Raw genomic sequence first — 18,936 nt, forward strand, 5'->3', positions numbered from 1 at the left:
TCGTTCTTATATAACTGCTATTCGTTATTTTGCTTTTTTCATTTTATTTCCCAACTAATGACTAATCCACGATGATCCAGTATAAACTGAGGGAAGTGACTTTAACAAAAAAAGTAACAAGCAAAATAGAAAAGAAGTGGTCCGCTCCTGCACTTAACTAGCGAAGTGGACCCGCAGCTCTAGGGGTACGAGCTACCAAACTCAGAACCGGGTCTAAACGTGTGTCTGACTGAGCTGTGCACAGTTCGGATCGTCAGCAGACACACAGCGGTTTGAGCTTCAAAGCAGAAATTTCGCTCAGTCCTTAGTCCGTGTTTCCAGTCGTGTCCCGACTAAATAAAGGCTGATGTTATTCACAGGATGCAGCGCCACCCAAAGCTAATGTTGTTAGCCCGTGTTAGCATACTGCTAATCCTGGCTTCGTTCAGAAAAAGCACTGACCACACGGATTAAAATTTAAATGATGAGCGAACAGGTGTTTCATAATAACCGTAACATTATTAAAAGCACGTTTAGAAGATCATCTCGTATTTTACCGAGCTGACATGTCAATATATATAGCTGCTCGCCGCTGTTATCGTTTTGTATTGAATTGTTACCTTCAATAAAGTTTGGAAAAAAAGCCGCTCGGCGGAAGTTGTATCCTCTTCCGGTTTTCAAACTGCGCATGTGCGAATACTGCGCGTGTGCGAATGATTTATTCCGACCGAAAGTGTGACCTTAGTGAACGTTTTTATATTCTGAAAACATTTTTCTGGGCCCATGTACACGGTTGGATTCTAATCCGACCATTGATCCCATCAAGATATTTTGTACATGTATCCGCGGCTTATGATGTCGACGCGCAACGTGGCGGGGGCGTGGCATCACGATGGTGGTCTCTCCATCGGGATGTCAGTCACCCATCACGATGGACGATGATATCGTCCATCGGCACAACCCTACTACAGACTACAAAACAATGCATTATGGGACATGCGTCCTGATGGGTTTTTTGTAGTTCACTGATCAATTAAAATAATTTAAAATACCAACTGATTAAAAAAAGGCTACATCCATTACAAAACATTAAAATAATTATAAAAGATGTAATATCACAGCTCATCCTTAGGGGGAGAGGCATATTAAAACGAAATTGAATGTTAAGGACAACTCCTAATTCCTGGTCTCTTTCAGTCTCGCTGCAGCTTCGATTTCATGCGAGTTTGAGACCCCTGCTGTACACTCCGTCACTGGTACACTAGCTGCAGGTCGGAAGAACGAATCAATAGTTCGCTTGCTCATAGCTCAGACGCACATATCAGGTTGTGATGATATTTGTCTCCGTTTCCTTCCCACGGATGTTTACGCACGCTCGATTATCTCTAGGCCCCGCCCCTCCACATATTTTGGCCACTTGCAGTGACTTTCCCTATTCTTCTCACACGCATTGGCCGCCTCAGGCATCACTCAATGAAACGCGAGTGTGTGCTCGCGTGTGCTCCAGTCTCATGAGTATTCGCGCCAGTGTGTGTGTCTGCCTGCGTGCGTGTGCGCTCGCGTCTCATTGATGATTTCATCTCTCATTTCATCGATCATTGACTTGCTCCTTTCATGTTTAATGTATAAAAAATACGGAGGGTGGAGGAGGCCAATTTACTGGTAGCACATGTGCGACTGGGTGTAAAATTCAGTCGCACACTCTCAAATTTTGGACGCAAAATGCGACCAAATGGACGCAGTCTGGAGCCCTGTGTATATATTAAAGCTTCTAAAACTAGGTTCAACTCACCGTTGATTGTGTGTACACTTTTCCCACAATGAAGCCGTTTGTGTCAGTTGTACGTACTGTGAGCATTAACTCGGCTATGCCCACATGTTCTCCTCCGTGATCTCCTCTCACCCTGACAATAACATGAAAATCATGTCTCAAACACATAATTACAAATGCATCGCCAATACGGTACACATCAGTTTAAAATGTAATGTTCTTATGTATGATGCCAATAAGTAGAATTTCTAGGTTAAAAAAATGGCAGGATTGGGTTACATGTATCACTGGGAAAAAATGAGGTGAGAGAGACTGTTAAGGGGGGGGGGTAAAATGTTATTCATGAGGGGAAAGTTTTAGAGTTGCCTTTGTTTATGGAGAGGAGTCTAAAAAAAGTAATTTTATTTTTGTACAAATAACCAAGTACTTATACTGCCTGATATGTGAATAAAATATTTCTTTATGAATGACATTAATACCTCAGAGGAAAGCCTTACACGTTCACAGCGTCACTGAAGAAGGCCAAATGGGTGTCTGCACAGTTGTTCTCTGCTATCTTCTCAGGTACAAGATCTATGGAATACAAGTACAAATACTTTCAACTGACAGATGTTTACGGCGGCAAAAATGCTAAATTCCCAATTGATAGGTAAAACAGTAATACAATAGGATGATAAAATATGAAATAGAATAGAATAGAAGGGTATTTAATAATCCCTGAGGAAATTTTTTTAAAATGGCCATCTTAAAAAAACACATAAACACACATGCATTACAAATAGAAATATCACAAAATAAAAAGATTGATAAAAAAAAGATAAAGAATTGGAAAATCAGTGGGTAAAATTAAAAGAAATTACTTGTAAGATGCCCTGCCAGAGAGTCGTATTGCCTGATGGCACGAGGAACAAAAGATTGTCACGCTGTCACGCTTCAGTAATTCCTAGAGAATAAATAAAAACACAACAAACATGGATTAGATCATTTAGCTGTCTGATCTTAAATTACATAATGTTCAAATATATGAAAGGGGAATTTTTTTAAAACACTCTTGCTATGATTACTTGAGCTTGTAGTAAAGAACACCTTTAAAAAAAATCAGAGACAAGACACTGATCACAGGAAGCCTGTGTGTAATACTTACAGTAACTTCTACTCTAATCACTGTTGACAGCTGATTTCTCCCATCCACCCTTTCTGTGACTACTTATCGACTACAAAACAGCCTAAAAACATCATAATGTTTGGGATTCTTGTCATTACGTCATTGGAAGTAAAGATACGGGGATTTTAGTGGCTGTCACTCTGACACAATCTCACAGGGCTTTTCAGCACAATACGGGTTCTAACGTTAGAAACTTAATGAGGCTTCTTTCATTCAACAGTGGATTCATGTATGTTATATTTAAAAAATGCCGTTTTCATGAATGTCATATTAATTAACTTTGTTGCACAGTCCACCCCGTCTTAAAGTCTGGATTGTGAAAATGCTGTGTCTAACTTTAACCCGGATCGCGTTTACATAAAGGCAGCACACGGAACAGCTAGCTAGTTAGCATAGCATCAGTGTTTAAACAATACTTAATACTTAATCAATACTTTTTATTAAACTTTCTTTGCTGCTGTAAATCCGGCATGCTTTTCCCCTTAGTTCCTTATGAATCATGTTAAGAACCTACAGATCATTGGCTACAGGCGCTAGCTTGAATCGACACTCACAGGCAGCCACAACTTGCACAGGCTAAGCAAAACAAAGCTAAGCTAATTTGCGGTGGGGGTACTCTGCAAACGACTCGGCTGAAGTGCTCATAAAGCATTCACACATGTCACTTGGCTAAGGAGACCGCTTCAACTTAGTATTCAATAACATTACAGGACGTACAACGAGGGAATTATCAAATAAATGCATTACTTACGGGCTGAGACTGATCCCGTTCAGAAGACCTCTCCGCCATGTTTGCCGCCCGCGTCCTCCCAACTGCTGTGCTGAACAGCTCCCTCCCTCGTCACTTTGAAAGTGAGGAGTGTAAGGGGCCATTCGATTGGTTAAAAGCGAACCCGCCTGCTTTGCCGATGAGTTTGATTGACAGATTCACTAGCCAATGGTGAGATTAGTCGACCCGCTCCGTCAGATGAGTCTCAATATTCACCGTAGAAAAATCTCTCACACACACGGGGAGATTCACAAACGAGAACGGGATTTTGAATGCACAGTCTGCAATTCGAATGATCTGTGAGTTCACACCACATGTGTACCTAAAAATCATGTTTGTGAAGCACTTACTGTGCATTTCTGATACATTTATTGTGAATTTCTAAAATGTTTTTGTGAAACACAGTGTGCACATTTGTGAGAAACACTTATTGTGCATTTGTAAAACATTTAGTGTGCATGTGTGAAACACAATCTGTGTGTTTGTGAAACACAGGGTGTGTATTTCCGAATTTATTTTTCACGTTTGCATAAAATGACATTTGTGAATCGGAGCGTGTGCATTTGTAAAACCGGTTGTGTGCATTTCTGATTATTGAGACTGAATTAACTCCATACAACCCTGGGGTTTCAAAGTGTTTCATCACTTCTTTAAGTGATTCACTCCACCTCTGGTGATGATGGTGCTGGGTTCGAGTGACAGCCTGTCCAGAAACCTGCAGTTCTTGATGCTCTGCAATAATCCAACTGATTCATTTCCTCATCAGCACAATTGCATCTGTTTGCTTAGGACTGGGACATGTCTGTCTGTGCATGGTGTGGTTGTTTGTGCACTATGTCGCTGTAGAAAATCCTAAAATCTATACTGAAATATTTCTTGTGATTCAAAGCAATAAAACTCATTTTGAACTTCTTTAAATTTACCACAGTTTGCAATAATCCATTCTGTCATTTTAAAGCTGTGATTCAGAAATTTAATCCGTTTTCACTTTTCCCACCTTGACTTTTACAACCTTTAATAGCTACTGCACTAAATGATCATTTCACATCTTTAAAGTTCCACAAGTTAGATTCAACTTTTCTGGAGAAAATCATTAAGATAGACCTTCACATTAGGTAAGTTATACCATAAGCATTAGCAGCACAGCAGGGATCATTGTTTGCAGTGAGCTGCTTAGTTAGGCCACTAGGTGTCACTGTATCGTCAAAGATGCACACTGTGAGAGACAAACATTAAATCCTCCAGTTTATTGTCTTACATCATGTTGTGCGAGGCAGGTGAGGAAGACTGTTGTTGTCAGTGCAGGTCATTTTAACAAGATAAAGAGTAAAATCAGGAAAATAAGTGAACCCCTTTATCCCCACAGAGATGCAGAGAAACATTTCCATCCTTGTGGATGACGTCAACTCTAAATACTTGTATCGCGAATTCACACGCCTGTTCCCAGACAAATGTGCTCTTTCATTAATATGTTCTATTTGAATGCCGTTTCAAATGCTTAATTACAGAAAATTCATTTTTTTATTATTGGACACGTTCTTGTCAGACCTGAATCTGCTGACACTGAAAGAAGCTGCTCATTTATTGCTCCATTTCACTTTAAGAAGCTGGTAATGTGAATATACTATAACATTGTATTTATTCTGTAATTTCCCTTAAAAAACAACATCTTTAATAATATATATGGATAGAAGTTTCTTTTTCCTGTAGGTTTCCCACCAGGACAGACATCCAACTATTTAACAGAAATAGTTTTTTTTTTAAATCGGTAACAGCTTTTTTTACATGTATTTTTAACATTAAGAAAAATTCCACACATAAAAACACCCTTTAATGGAAATGTTTACAAGCCTGTTTTTATTTTAGGTTTTGAACCACAACACAGAGCAGCATCTCCCAACCCTGGTCCTCAGGGAGAATCGTCCTGCATGTGTTTCCATGTTGCCCTGCTTAAGCTCATCTCATCATCAGGCTCTGCAGAAGCCTGATCATGGCAGTCATCACAGGCAGCTGTGTCTGCGATTGAAAAACTGCAGGACCAGGGTTGGGAAACACTGCAATAGAGACAATGTAAGAGAAGCAATCAGAAATGAAAAAGTTACTTCATTCACTCATTTTAAATATTTGTTTTCAGTTTGGGGAAAAAACAAAACATTTTGATATTTGAAAAACTTTACAGTAAGTTCCTTCTTTGCTCGCTTGATTAATGTCTAGTACTTCTAAGGGATTAAACATGAACCACATAGTACACAGAATCGGCTTGCATTTATGTATCTTTCTGTTCTTTAAACATGATGACATTTGGTTGCAACTTTATGCCTCATTTATTTTCTTTAGTGTTCCCTCTTTTTTTTTAAAACTTCTTATAGAGCAGTAATTATGTATTTTTCACCCTTGAAGTGTCTAAATGATAAATTAAATTATATTTTATTTATAAAGCCCAATATTACAACAAAAGTCATCTTAATGGGCTTCATACATGTAATTGTATGATATACATGAAATCATAAGAACATGAAGTCGTAGAATTCAACAGCTAATGCTTAAACTAAACAGACGAGGCTAAATTAGGCATCTCTGCCCTTAGACCCTCCTTGGTAAGGAAAAACTCCTAAGAAAAATGGAATCCGGAAAATTTGAAGAAACCTCAGGGGTGTCAACAGGAAGGAGGGATCCTCCCCCAGGACGGACAGGCGATGTACCAGAACTCTTAGAGAAGAATTAACTTATCTAACCCTACAACTTAAACTTTAAATATTCCAGGGACAATGCATGAATCACACTGCACCAAACAGAGACATGGAGAACTAAATGATCAATAAACGATCAAGAATAGAAGAGGAGAGGAAAAGTAGATGAGAATAGAGGACAGAACCCCAGTGCACCATACTTTCCCCAGCTTCAAACTTCTAGCAGCCTACTAACAACTCATTGTTGTTATTAAGTTGAAGTCAAACATGTTAATAGTAAGTAAAATATTCTCTGATTACTAGCTAGCCTGGCAATAAGCCTGAAACTGTTTCAGCCTCTTACATGAAGAGGAAGTTGAATGTTAGGATGGTCCAACTGAGGAAAGTTGTGCTCCAAAAATACTTTCCATATTTGTTCACGGTTTCTACTCAGAGGCAATACAAAGAGTCATGCCTTCCATATAAAAATGCATGACATTAGCTCAAATGCCCAAAATGATGCCCAAACTAGTTTGCACAAAAAAGGGAAAGACTGTTTTGGATTGTTTTTCTGTGAAAATGTCATAAATCTTCAGATCATAACTGTCCATTCCACTTTGTTTTGCATCTAGTCTAGTTTTACAAATCCATCAAATTTCCCCTCATCATTGACTTTGTGTGATCTCCTTTGAATTTATTCAGACTTTTTGACTTGATCTTTGGCCAACAAATGCTGATGAATTGGTCAGCAAACTCTTTTATTTCTTCATGTTTTTCCTCTTTTTTTGTGTGATCATCTTCACACAAAGGCAGGTTTACAGAGGCCAGGCAGCTTCAGTAACACCGGTTACCTTTCTTATCTCCTCAGAGCTGTTCTCTATGCTGGCAGTAAAGAGATTTTCTGTGTCGTTTGCCAGGCATCCGACCAATGGTATGTCCGCTTTTATTAAAGTATATTTCGACAGTCCTCCAGTGTCGCTGTTATCTTGCATGACCCTTTCATGGGAAAACATTTTCTGTGTTTTCTTTTTGGGTTTTGCGTTAATGACACGACTTGCAGGTTTTCTTCCAAGGCGTTTCTGTTCCAGCACACACCCTCGGTGCTTGTTGTCGGAGCTCACCTCTAACACCACCTGCTCTGTCCCTGTAATTTGCTGCTTTACTCACTGGAGGTGCTTTACATGGAAATACTTCCATGCATACGTACCGGTGCACACATTTAATGACTTTTTTCCCCTTCAGTTTGGACTGCAAATGTAAAAAGTTCTGATCCAGGATGTACTGCCTGCCCACTGACATGCGTGGCTTTCCGTCGTCACTGCATGACAGACCTGAGGTGACGAGTTAACCAGGTGATCATCAGGCTGGTTTGTAGATCTGACCTGCATGTGAGCTGCAGCTTAACATGAGAAGTTCTGCCTAAACTCCCACAGAGGCATCTTTACTTCTGCAGCAGGTTCTGGTTTAGCCCTGCTGCTCGGCTGTGGTACTCCTGTGTTTGTAGTCGAGCGAGGTTTCACCAGCGTGGTGGTTGGGCTTCACTCCGTGTTTTTTGGTGACGTGACGTTGGCCATAAGTGCTGATGTCACATTTTATAGTTGCATCCTTGTTGTGTGTACAGGACGAATGTTTTGTCCATTTGTGGTAAACGTGGAATACTGGACTGTCTGAGCACAGAAATGAATGTAAAACTTTCAATTAAAATAGAATACATACAAGTTGGTTCTTTTAAGTGCCCTATAAACTAAGAGAAAAACACCAAAAAGATTGAACACAGCAAGCCCAGCTCACACACAAAAAACAAACGGTAACAATCAATACAAATTCAAAATTCAACTTTAACATCCCACTGACATACTTGGTCTGGTTCAGAGAGATGCTCGGAGTGCTGATGATCCAGTCTTTATTAAACAGTTGAATTTCAGGCAAGTTTCTCTCAGGCATTGAACACATTCTCACAGCTGTCTAATCATTTACCGGTATTCTCTATAAAAACTAGTTTGGACCCTTTTGCTGTGGAGTAATGACAACCATGTCAATGGAGGACTATACCTCACAGTAATTCAAACACAGGCTGTCAATATTTTCATGACAGCTCATAACAAGTGTCCATTTCCAATGACAAATATAATCTGCCTTCGCAATGTTTCTGTAATTAAATTTAGGAGAATAATCAGTGTTTCTGTTTCCAAAATTGCAGTCGTTCTGAGGGAAATCGGGTTTTCAGATTAAAGTATGTTATCAGATGAAGAGGTGAGATTGTGATGAGATTGCGGTGCCCACTCAGAATCACTTATTTGATCTGCAGGAGTTCATCTAGGGTGACACTTGGCAGAGGCTGTGAAAACAAGCAGAGGAAAAAGACTGGATGCTGCCATTAGTTTTTTTGAAAGATTCTTTTTTTAAAAGGCGTCTTTCCTCTCAGAGTCTAACGTAGAAACCACGCTCTACTGGTCCATTATGGGTTTAATTTAAAAAAAAAAAGTTCTGTCCTAAAGGAATCCTTACTTTATGATACTATAATATCATAATATCATTGGGGCGACAGTGGCTCAATGATCGGGTCGTCCAATGATCGAAGGGTTGGCGGTTCGATCCCCGCTCCCCCCAGCCAACAGTCGTTGTGTCCTTGGGCAAGACACTTCACCCTCCTTGCCTCCAGTGTGGCTCCACTGGTGTGTGAATGCGCATGAATGATCCCGGTGATGGTCAGAGGGGCCGTAGGCGCGAAATGGCAGCCACGCCTCTGTCAGTCTGCCCCAGGGCAGCTGTGGCTACAACAGTAGCTTACCATCACTAAGTATGAATGAGGAGTGAATGAATAATGGACATAATGTAAGCGCTTTGGGTGTCTTGAAAAGCGCAGATAAATCCAATCCATTATTATTATTATAATGTTTAAAAGACAAAGCATCAGTGCTGCCTTTTTTACTGATGTGGAATATCAAACATTATGACGTTGTATTTGTTTAGTCTTCCATATAGTAATGCATACCTCTTTGAGCAACAGGTTGAAGGAGCACAAAATGACTGCAATGCAATACATTTATTTTATGCAGTAATTTCATTGAACTCAATTGACTTCAACCATCTGTACCAGATAGGAGCTGCTGATGTTTGAGGGGGAATCCTGAATATTACATGCAGCGTAGTTTGCTGCTTGAAACCTGAAGTATTGACTTCTGCTTTCTCTCAGCCTCTACTGGCTTCCTGCTGCCTGATGTTTAAGCTGTTAACGGTAAAGCAGGGGCTCGTCGAGATGCTCTATCTATGGGTCAAACATCAAGATGTGTCTGCATTCGGATGGACCGAGGGACACTAATGTGTTCCCTGTGCAGTCTGCTGTTTCAGCCTCAAATTGATGTCATGGAACCAGAACGTGCATTTTCTTCATTTCCCTGTTTTGACCTTCAGTTTGATCCAGCACCCGAAGAAGAGCACGCAGAGCTCTGACTTCTTCTGCCCCACTGCTCTTTCTCTTCATTTCCTTCTTTTCTCGCTCTGCCTCTTATCCCTCAGAGGCCTCTGATGAACTTGCTGAGCTGGCCCTGCTGGGTCTTGGCCCTCAGGCTTTGGATAGGGCCATGTCCCACCACCTGCACCACTGCCCTTACCACCTCTACCTCCTCAAAGCCCAGCTGATGTGTGGTCAGAAGCTCCCAGAGTCTCTCCATGGTCAGCGTCTGTAGTTCCTGCACACGCCTTGCTGCCGTCTGGCTTCCCGTTAAAAGCTAGAGCAGGAAAATGGGATGCAGCCTGAGCCGGATGAGATTTGCACCTGCTATGGTTCAGCTTGTTATCGCTTATATAGTTTTCTAGCCCTGCATTTTCCTTCCCTGTTGATGCACATTGATGCAAACGCTTGCATGTCTGCTAGACTCTGTCTTGTTTACACATAATAGTTTAACTTTCTCCGTTATTTGCTGGTTTAACCTAAGAACTGGTCATGCTACTGGAGTGTGAAAAGGATTTGGATTTGACTGAGGTCTCTAAATGGATGAAAACATAAAGTGCTTCTGAAAGAAGAACTCTACCTATGATGGATGAGGAAGCAGCAGAGGGGTTTAGCACAGCTTAACCTTTACTTCTTCAACACAGAAATGGCCTGGATTAAGAAAATGGATTAAATTAATTTAATAAAGAAAGTCGCACAATTTTTTGTATTTTAGATCTTATTATTTTGATTTGATTTGAAATGGTTTATTTCAAGCAATTAAGTAGAAATAATACACAACAGCAATATAATCATCAGTTATACATTCATACATTAACTAATCAAACTTAGGATAATTAGACATATTAATAAATATTGCTTGAAAGGGAGTGGGAGGAAGCGAACTTATATAATCCCACCCCGATTGTCAGATAGATCTTATTACTATTTATGTAAAGCAGCAGCTGCTCCAATCACATCCCAGCATCTCCGTTTGTAAGAAATTCTTTCTTTTAAAATATTTGTGCCACACATAAATACTTTTTTGGACCGATGTGCAATCAAATGTGGAGATGATGCAAAAATCTCTTCTTTTTTTTCAAACCAAAACACAATTTCTTCTCGAATCCCTGAGCAGCTTCTGTTTTAACTGCTCAAAGGCTGCTAAGGCTCATTTCATTTCAGCTGGCCACAGTTTATTTAGGTTTGTGTGCATTTGAAAAGCTTGCATGAAGAACTGGGGTTTTTCTGGGCACTGGTTTTGTGGATGCATTACCAGCATGTTTTTTATCCGTTTATTTTAGGCCATTTTGAAAACTTTTATTTGTCTGTTTTTACTTGTGAGAATTTAGAACCAACAAGAAACCTTCATTGTTTGGATTATGAAACATTAGACGAGAAACTGTGTTGGTAAAGCATTGATATCAGATGAAACGTTATGAACCGGATAATGATACATCATGTAATAAAATGGTTACGGTAGAACAGGGGTGGGATTATATAAGTTTGCAGTAAGAAGGCCGTTGCTTAAATTTGCATGTTCCCTTTGTGCATGCGTGGGTTTTCTGCGGGCACTCCGGTTTCCTCCCGCAGTCCAAAAACATGCTTCATAGGTTGATTGGTCACTCTAAAGTGTGCCTAGATGTGCATGTGTGAGTGTGTCTGTGTGTGTGTGTGTGTGTGTGGGAGGGGGAGTGATTGTGTGCCCTTTGACAGTACCCCACCTTCACCTGACAGTAACAGCCTTGTGACCCCATAAGGGATATTGCTAATTCAACTTTTGGATCACGGGAAACATCTTCAGTCATGGACGTCATTAAATCTACATTTTCTTTAGCTTTTCTTTGCAGCATAAATCAAAATCTCAAACATTAATTTTCTAATAATTCAATTCAGTTTGATTTATAAAGCCCAATATTACAACACGGTTGTCTCAATGGGCTTCACTATTTGTACAAAGCATAAAATCAGTTATAAAATACAACAGCTGATTGCTAAACGAAACAAAAAAGACTAAACTAGACTGGGCATCCCTGCCCTTAGACACTAAAGGCGGACTCCCTTCCTATAATCCATGTTTTTTAAAACAAGAACACAGATTATCACATTTTAAAAGAAAAGAAAAATGGTTTATAATGTTATTATTGGAGGCACATATGAGTCATTATATTTATTTGTTTCTTTGCACTTTTACCAATTTTAAATTCAGCCTTATTGACACAGACATCATTCCACTGTGTCTGTCATCTTTCTCTTCTATGACCTTTCATTCACTTTTCCAGTATCACCATAAAAAAAAGCCTTTTTGTGAAATCCAGTATAGACATATGTAAATGCAGGAGACACTTAATGTCTAGAAGTTAATGTTAGCCCTTTTTTTAGAAAACAGGACAAGGTTAGTTGTTTAGTTTTGTTGTGTAGTTTCTGCCTGAACAGACTACATCAGCTGCTGGACTGTAACCGTCACTCATCCTCACTCTTGCAGTCGTCTAAAACAGTGTGGGGCTGGTTAACAAACCAACATGGCTGCTGGATTTTGGTCTGCATGCAGCTGAAAGTGCAGATGTTTGACAGAGAACCAAATTGCTCTGTGAACATCAGTTCCACTTTCCTGAATCTGAAGAGCTGGAACGGTTTTTCTCTTTTGTGCGTCTGTGTTCTCCATCTGAACTGCAGGCTTTGAAGGCTGCTCCATGGTGCCCTCCATCTATCCACTGGAGACGTTACACAACTCGCTGTCGCTGAGGCAGGTGGAGGAGTTTCTCAGCAGGGTGTGTGAGAGCAGCAGCGAGGCGCACGTCAAAACCATGAAGGGTGAGTTTGTAAAATGAGGCGGCGTGAATAATAAAGAACATACCGCCGTTATTTTCTCCAGTAATATTTTATTCTTTGGCCCAATTTCTGCTTTTTAAATGACAGAACAGTTGTGTGGTCTTCTTGGAGGATTTATTTCCCGTTTTTTAAATAATTTTTACTGCTCTTTTGTCTTTACATTTAAGGTCAAATCTAAATGATTTAAATTATTACCTTAATAAGTATGCACTGCTCTCATTTAAAAAGTTACATTAACTTTCCATATTTCTCTGTGAAAAAATGCTCTGCAAACATTTATCTCCACTATTTAGAATTTTTATTTTGTTTTTACACCTTATTTTTTATCCTAATGTATATATTTTTTTATCAGCTTGGGATTTCTAAAAAAGTAACCACAAATTACAGAAGTACTCCGCTTTCATTTTAATTCCATCATTTACCCAAAAAACCTTAAAGATTTTAGCTGACAAAAACCGATTTCTCAGCTCTAAATTCACCGACTTCCTCCAGAATGTGCTGTTGGTGTGTTTACTATTTGCTCTTGCACCTTTTTCACAAACGCCCACATTTAAATCTCTCAGCTTTTGACAGTTAAGCTTTGCTAACCGAGCTGTTTGTCTTTTGTCCTCCAGCTCTCTCGGGTTTGTTTGACTCTCAGAGCCAGAGCTCTCTGTACAGTATGCACCATCCTCTGTCCACCTCTGGATCCGAGGCGTCGCTCCGACCGCCAAGCCAGACCGTCTGCCGTAAGTATTTTATTGATACCATTTCTAAAGCAATAGACTCCTAACTTCAATCCCTCAAACTGTGGCTTTACAGTAAAGTGTGGCGTTTAACGACAGCTGCAAAGAAATTCCACAAATTGCTGGTTTTAAATATTGATTTTGAGTTCTTGAATAAACCAAATCCAAAGAAAAGTTTTTTTTTTTAAGATGCTGGTGATTGCTGGCTTCAAATCCTGCTTCCAAGAGCTTTTCCCATCCGTTTTGGGAGTTTAGGAGCTGTGATGCTCTGCAGAGCAGCTTTTTGGTGTGAAAAGGAGAAACTGTAGACCTGAAGAAACTTATTCTCTGCTGGACTCTCTTCTCTCCTGCATTCAGCTCGTTCTTAGATAAAATCAGTGGTTGTATAGCTCTTTTCCAGCTGATGGGACTCAAAGTGCGTTACATTAAAGAAAATATTTTAAAATGTGGAACCACCATTTAATAAAATGTAAAGCGGTGTACTGTGTACCAAGACTTTTTTAAGGAGGTCATTGTCTTCCTGGTAAAACGAGACTGCAACCTGAAGGTGTTAAAGACCCAGTCCAATCATCTTTGATCAATTTAAAAGCGCTCCCAGTGGTCTTTAATTGTGGTTATTCTGTATATATAAAAAATAAAATAAAAAACTGTTATTTTCTAGGACATAGTTTCTGCAGAGCGGCAGGAGTTCTTTAGAAATTATTGTGAGTTGTGGGCTGGACTGAAGGCATGGAGCAACCTCCCTTGTCCTCACTGTTGCTAAGAGCTCTCCCACTAGCTTACAGCCCCTCACAACCCCAGCCTAACATTACCGCTGCAACAAAAATGGTGAGCAATATTGAAGCTGTGCAGTTGAACAGTTTAGATCCAGATTCCAGCTCAGACGAGGAAAACAAAGAACATGAATCTGTTCTTCTACAAGTGTATCTTCATTCATTCATCTTCTTCGGTTTTATCCCTTTTGGGGTCGCGGGCCTATCCCGGCCACTTGTGGGCGAAGGCAGGGGACGTCCTGGACAGGTCACCAGTCTGTCGCAGAACCACATATCACGCATACATTCACTCCCAAACCATATGGACAATTTAGAGTTCCCAATTAACCTATGGAGCATGTTTTTGGTTGGGAGGAGGAAGCCAGAGCCCGGAGAGAACCCACGGGGAGAACATGCAAACTCCACACAGAAAGGTCCCCCATTGGTGTTCTGTTTTAGGTCCCCCAGCCGGGACTTGAACCGGGGGCCCTCTTGCTGTGAGGCAAGAGTGCTAACCACTGCACCACCGTGCATCACATCACATCACTAATAAGCTCTTTGTTTCTCTTTTCTCCTTGGTCATGACAAGTTTAATTTCCTTCCACCCTTTGGGTTTTCAAGCATCTGCTAGGAGAATGTCTTGAAACTAGTTTGGTTTTTCTGTAGTTTGTGTTGTTGGAGCTGCAGAGCAACCTTTAGCACAGTGTGTGACTGCAGCTCCATATTCGTTATGCAACACCGGGGGCGCTCTGATGATTTCACTTCCCAACATTTCTAAGAAAAAGACGGGTCGTTTCACGTTCGTGTGCTAGAATATAAACCATAACTAATAGATCATTCGACCCTTTAGTCAGATGCTGACATAAATTAGCTCCACAAGTAGAAACCCACCAAACTGTTTTCATAAATGTCTCCATGGAAACGGCAGGGGCATGGTGATGTTTTCCTGTTTTTGTTTTTATGTCATCTGCCTTCATGGTGCTCGTATAAAATAACAACAAATGAAGCAAAAGAGGCAGAAATATTGCTCTGAAAAGAGGTTTTAATGTCACAAATGAACAAAAACACCAACCGATCCACTTAGAAAGACCTCATCATGAATTCTTTCTAACACTCTGGTTTTCCAGGAGACTTTTTGAGGAGGTTTTTTCATGTGTGAGTTGTTTGTGGAGTGAGGCATGTTGCAAGAAAAGACGGTCTTTGTTTTAATTCGTTATAAGTAATTAAAGTGTGGATTTTATTTACTCTCACTACAGGGATTACACAGAAATGTCCAGTGTATCTTTTTGGTCACTCATATAGATGAGGATTTAAATGATGGTATAATATGGCTTCAGGAGGTGATTGGGGAAGAATTCGAGCACTTTAAGGTTAGCTTAGCTTTTGCTGGATGGTTTTATTGTTGTAATCCCTTAAAATCACTCTTTAAAAACGTTTAAAATACTTCCATGTGGATTAAAGGTCCCACAGCATGAAGTCAGACTTTAAACATTTATTTGTCCATTTCTGATTGTAGCCGGCTTTAGACCCTCACATCCCTGGAAAATGTCAAGTAAATAAACAGATTTTTGATCAAACAGTAAATAAAGTCGCTTTATGTCATTTTTGACCTTTTTAAAACATAGTAGGTTTGTTGTTGTTTATACCAGCGTTTGGTAGTTGTTGTTTTTTTTGTACCATTAAATAAAGTTACATTTGTTCCTATCAAACAGGATCATTTTGATTGTTGGTTTGAAAAAGGGTAACACAGCAATGTGGTTTTACGGCTGTTGAATTGGAAGATGGATTATGAGTGTTGTGTGTTTTCTCCACAGATGGCAGCGTCCCCTCCAGCACTGTGTCCAGCGCGGGCCCCTCCAGCCCCCCCTCTCCAAACACTGAGACCTCTGGCCAGAACTTTGGGGTCAGTGGTTAGAACGTCAAGCTGAAACCCCCACAGGTCTTGATTGACAGAACAAGATTCAAAGCCCTCATCTGGACAGCCCGTGTGCTGTTAGTCATCCCTCCCCTCACATTTACCTCGGCGCTGATTCTAAAGAGATGAAACTGGATCAGAACTGCTGGACTCCTGAGGGAGAAACTCTGAACAGCTCCACATGAAAATCCGGAAGTTTGCCGTTAGTTTCCGTAAACATTCATCCTGATGGCATCAAACCAAGCAGCAGTGCCTTTTGATTAATCATGATGCAGTTTCCACTGAAAGAAAGCTTCCTGCTGTTCATCCTAAAGGAAAACACACAAACTTCCGTCCGTTTTGGAATTTTACATCTCAGTAGTAGGAGCTGGAGCCTTCACGAGCTGCCATTTGTATTTTAGAGTTTCTGTTGAATAAATCAAGTGTTTACTCTATAGTCTGGATTCAAATGGCTGCTTGAAGGACTTCAGTTTCCATCACACCTTTTGTTCAGGTTATTCATTTATTCAGTCTCCACTCTGTGTTTGAATGAAAGGTGCTTTACAAATACAGCAACTTGTCTTTATGGTATCAAGCTATACTAACAAAGACAAAGATATTTTCTAACCCTTTTTTAAAAACAGGACTGTCGGTCAGAGGAGTCAGCAGAGATGACGGGTTCCTCGGCTCTGACGTTCCCAAAGAACCCAAGTGTCATTCAATGCTAACTACATGCAAACGCTGTGATAGCTTTTGTCACACAGTCCCAACTTGATGATGACTTTATTTTACACACAGCTTTTCAAACATTCAGTTTCTCTATAATTGCTTTAAGATTAGTCTTTTACAAAAGTCATTATAAAAATCCAATCAAGCATCACCAAAGACTCACCAAAGCAAGTACAGCCATGATGCGGTATGTGCTTGTCATCAAGGGGTCAGGCCCCATGACTATGCAAAAAAGAATAATCAGGTTTTTCCTTTGGATCCCAAACTCCAGCCTCTCCTGGATACACAGTGTCGTTGTAAATGTTGTAAATGTGCCTTTGAGGTTTGGAGGAGTTTAGCCTGGTTTCCAATGTTCCTTTTGATAAACTGCTCTTCATCAAAGATTCTCAGGTATTCAGACAAACAAAAGCGACTCTGCTTTTTTCTGCACTTGGCTGAGCTGGGGTTCAGTTCCTTTCTAATGGTGGCCCCCCATATTTGCTGTTGGTGTTTATAAATGTGGCCAAAATTCACAATAATGAAACAAATTCAAGTGCTTTATTTCCAATGGTCCAGTTAAACACAAGATTTTCTCCAAAGCTTTTGAAAAAAGGCCCACAGGTTAGATTATTATTTTTTAAATAAATTCTTTTAAATATTTTTATTTTATTGTCAGTGCCAAATTTTTGCTTTAGATGTCTAATTATATGAATGTTGTGTTTGTGTAATGTGTTAACAGCTGGCCAAAGACTTGTGTTCTGTGATGGATTCTGAAAAACAATAAAGTTTAAAGTTAAATATCTGTGAGGTTTTAATGTTTTGGGGTTGACGTGGGACTCAGCTGTTACTGGTGGGTAAATATACAGGAAAAAAATTAAGTTTTTTTAAATGCTGTAAAGCACAATTCACTGCTTGCTGGCAGCAGCCACAGACCTCTTAAAGCTTTAGCCCCTGTGAGTCGCCACTAATGAGACAGTTCAGCTCGTTTTTCTTCTTTTTTTTTTTTGCCCTGCCATCTCACCTCCGTCCACGTCCGCACACACATCTTTCACATTTTCTTTCACCTTTGTTCAATTTTTTTTTTATCTGCTCCATCTTTTTTTCCCCTCTTCACTCATTCGCTGTCAATCTTTCCTTCTCCGTCACTTATTTTTAGTTTTTCTTCCACCGTTTCTCTTCTTGTGGAAAAACAGAGCCGCAGAGAAGACCCCACTTTCAATCACCCCCACCCCAACCTCTGTCTCCTCTTTAAATTGCTTGAACAATACTGATGACTCATGCCTCTTACGGCTTCCAGCCGTTGCCATGGTGACTCCCCCAGATGTAATTGACTCCTGAGCAACGCTGGGTGAATGAGGAGACGGAGACCGCCAACTCACCGGAAGCCAAAGCTGATGTCATTCCTGCTGTCTAGATGTCTGATCTTTCTTGGGGTTTTTTTTTCTGCATGCACGCACACACACACACACACTCACAGGATTTTCAATAAGCTCTCGTACACACACTGCCTGTTAAAAAACAATGCGTTTTTTTTCTCTCACAGCTCACCGGAGACAAACAGTCTGGTTACCTAATAGAGAAGATGTTCAAGCACGGGTCTCTTAAAGGATTAAAAACAGGAAAATTAAAAACATAAAGCGTAACATCTGATAATTTAGACATGTAATGTAGAACATTGAAAGCTGAATTTCTGAGAATCTTTTCTTCTTCCAGAAACTGGTCAAGAACAGTACATAAACATCTGCCTCAAAACAAAAGCATAAGGATTCTAGCTCTAAGTACATCCTCATCAGTGTTTTTTGAGCTAAGGCACACTTCCTTGATAAAAATCTCATGGCACACCACCAACTGACATTGCAAAAAAACACTATGTATGAAGAGTATACACCCATTCGTAAAGTGTCTTGAATGAGATTCTAATAAATAAGTCGTATTACAATTTGTCATATTTCTACTTACTCAGCGTGAAACCACAACCTTTTTGGATGAACACAGCTGATGTGCTGGCTATGGTCAATGATTAATGTCCAGGGCGTCCCCTGCCTTCGCCCACAAGTTGCCGGGATAGGCTCTGGCAGCCCTGTGACCCCGAAAGGGATAAAAACGGATTTGAAGTTGAAAAAAAGGTTAATGTTTTTTAGACCAATTACCGGTAGGTGAAATAGAAAAGTTTTCTCGGTACACTGGTTGAAAAAACATAGATTTATACCAAATTTGAAGATTGAAATTATTTTCATAG

The 18,936-nt window shown here is 40.1% G+C and overlaps 1 protein-coding gene across 14 annotated transcripts in view; it reads left to right on the plus strand.

Annotated features, from left to right (window-relative positions):
- ppip5k2 (diphosphoinositol pentakisphosphate kinase 2) overlaps positions 1-17,499 on the plus strand; it is a 53,651-nt gene extending 36,152 nt beyond the window's left edge. For 8 of the 14 annotated variants that reach the window (XM_023955601.1, XM_020703806.2, XM_020703807.2 and 5 more), the window contains 5 exons: positions 7,222-7,284; positions 9,873-10,028; positions 12,463-12,600; positions 13,233-13,346; positions 15,910-17,499. In XM_023955601.1, coding sequence (XP_023811369.1) covers positions 7,222-7,284; positions 9,873-10,028; positions 12,463-12,600; positions 13,233-13,346; positions 15,910-16,010 — 572 coding nt within the window. In that variant the 3' untranslated portion in view covers positions 16,011-17,499. The remainder of the gene's footprint in view (positions 1-7,221; positions 7,285-9,872; positions 10,029-12,462; positions 12,601-13,232; positions 13,347-15,909) is intronic. The other 6 variants (XM_020703810.2, XM_020703812.2, XM_011475814.3 and 3 more) reach the window with 3 other exon arrangements.
- The last annotated feature ends 1,437 nt before the right edge of the window (positions 17,500-18,936 follow it).

The sequence above is a fragment of the Oryzias latipes genome, chromosome 6, assembly GCF_002234675.1.
Source record: "Oryzias latipes chromosome 6, ASM223467v1".
Lineage (NCBI taxonomy): Eukaryota > Metazoa > Chordata > Actinopteri > Beloniformes > Adrianichthyidae > Oryzias > Oryzias latipes.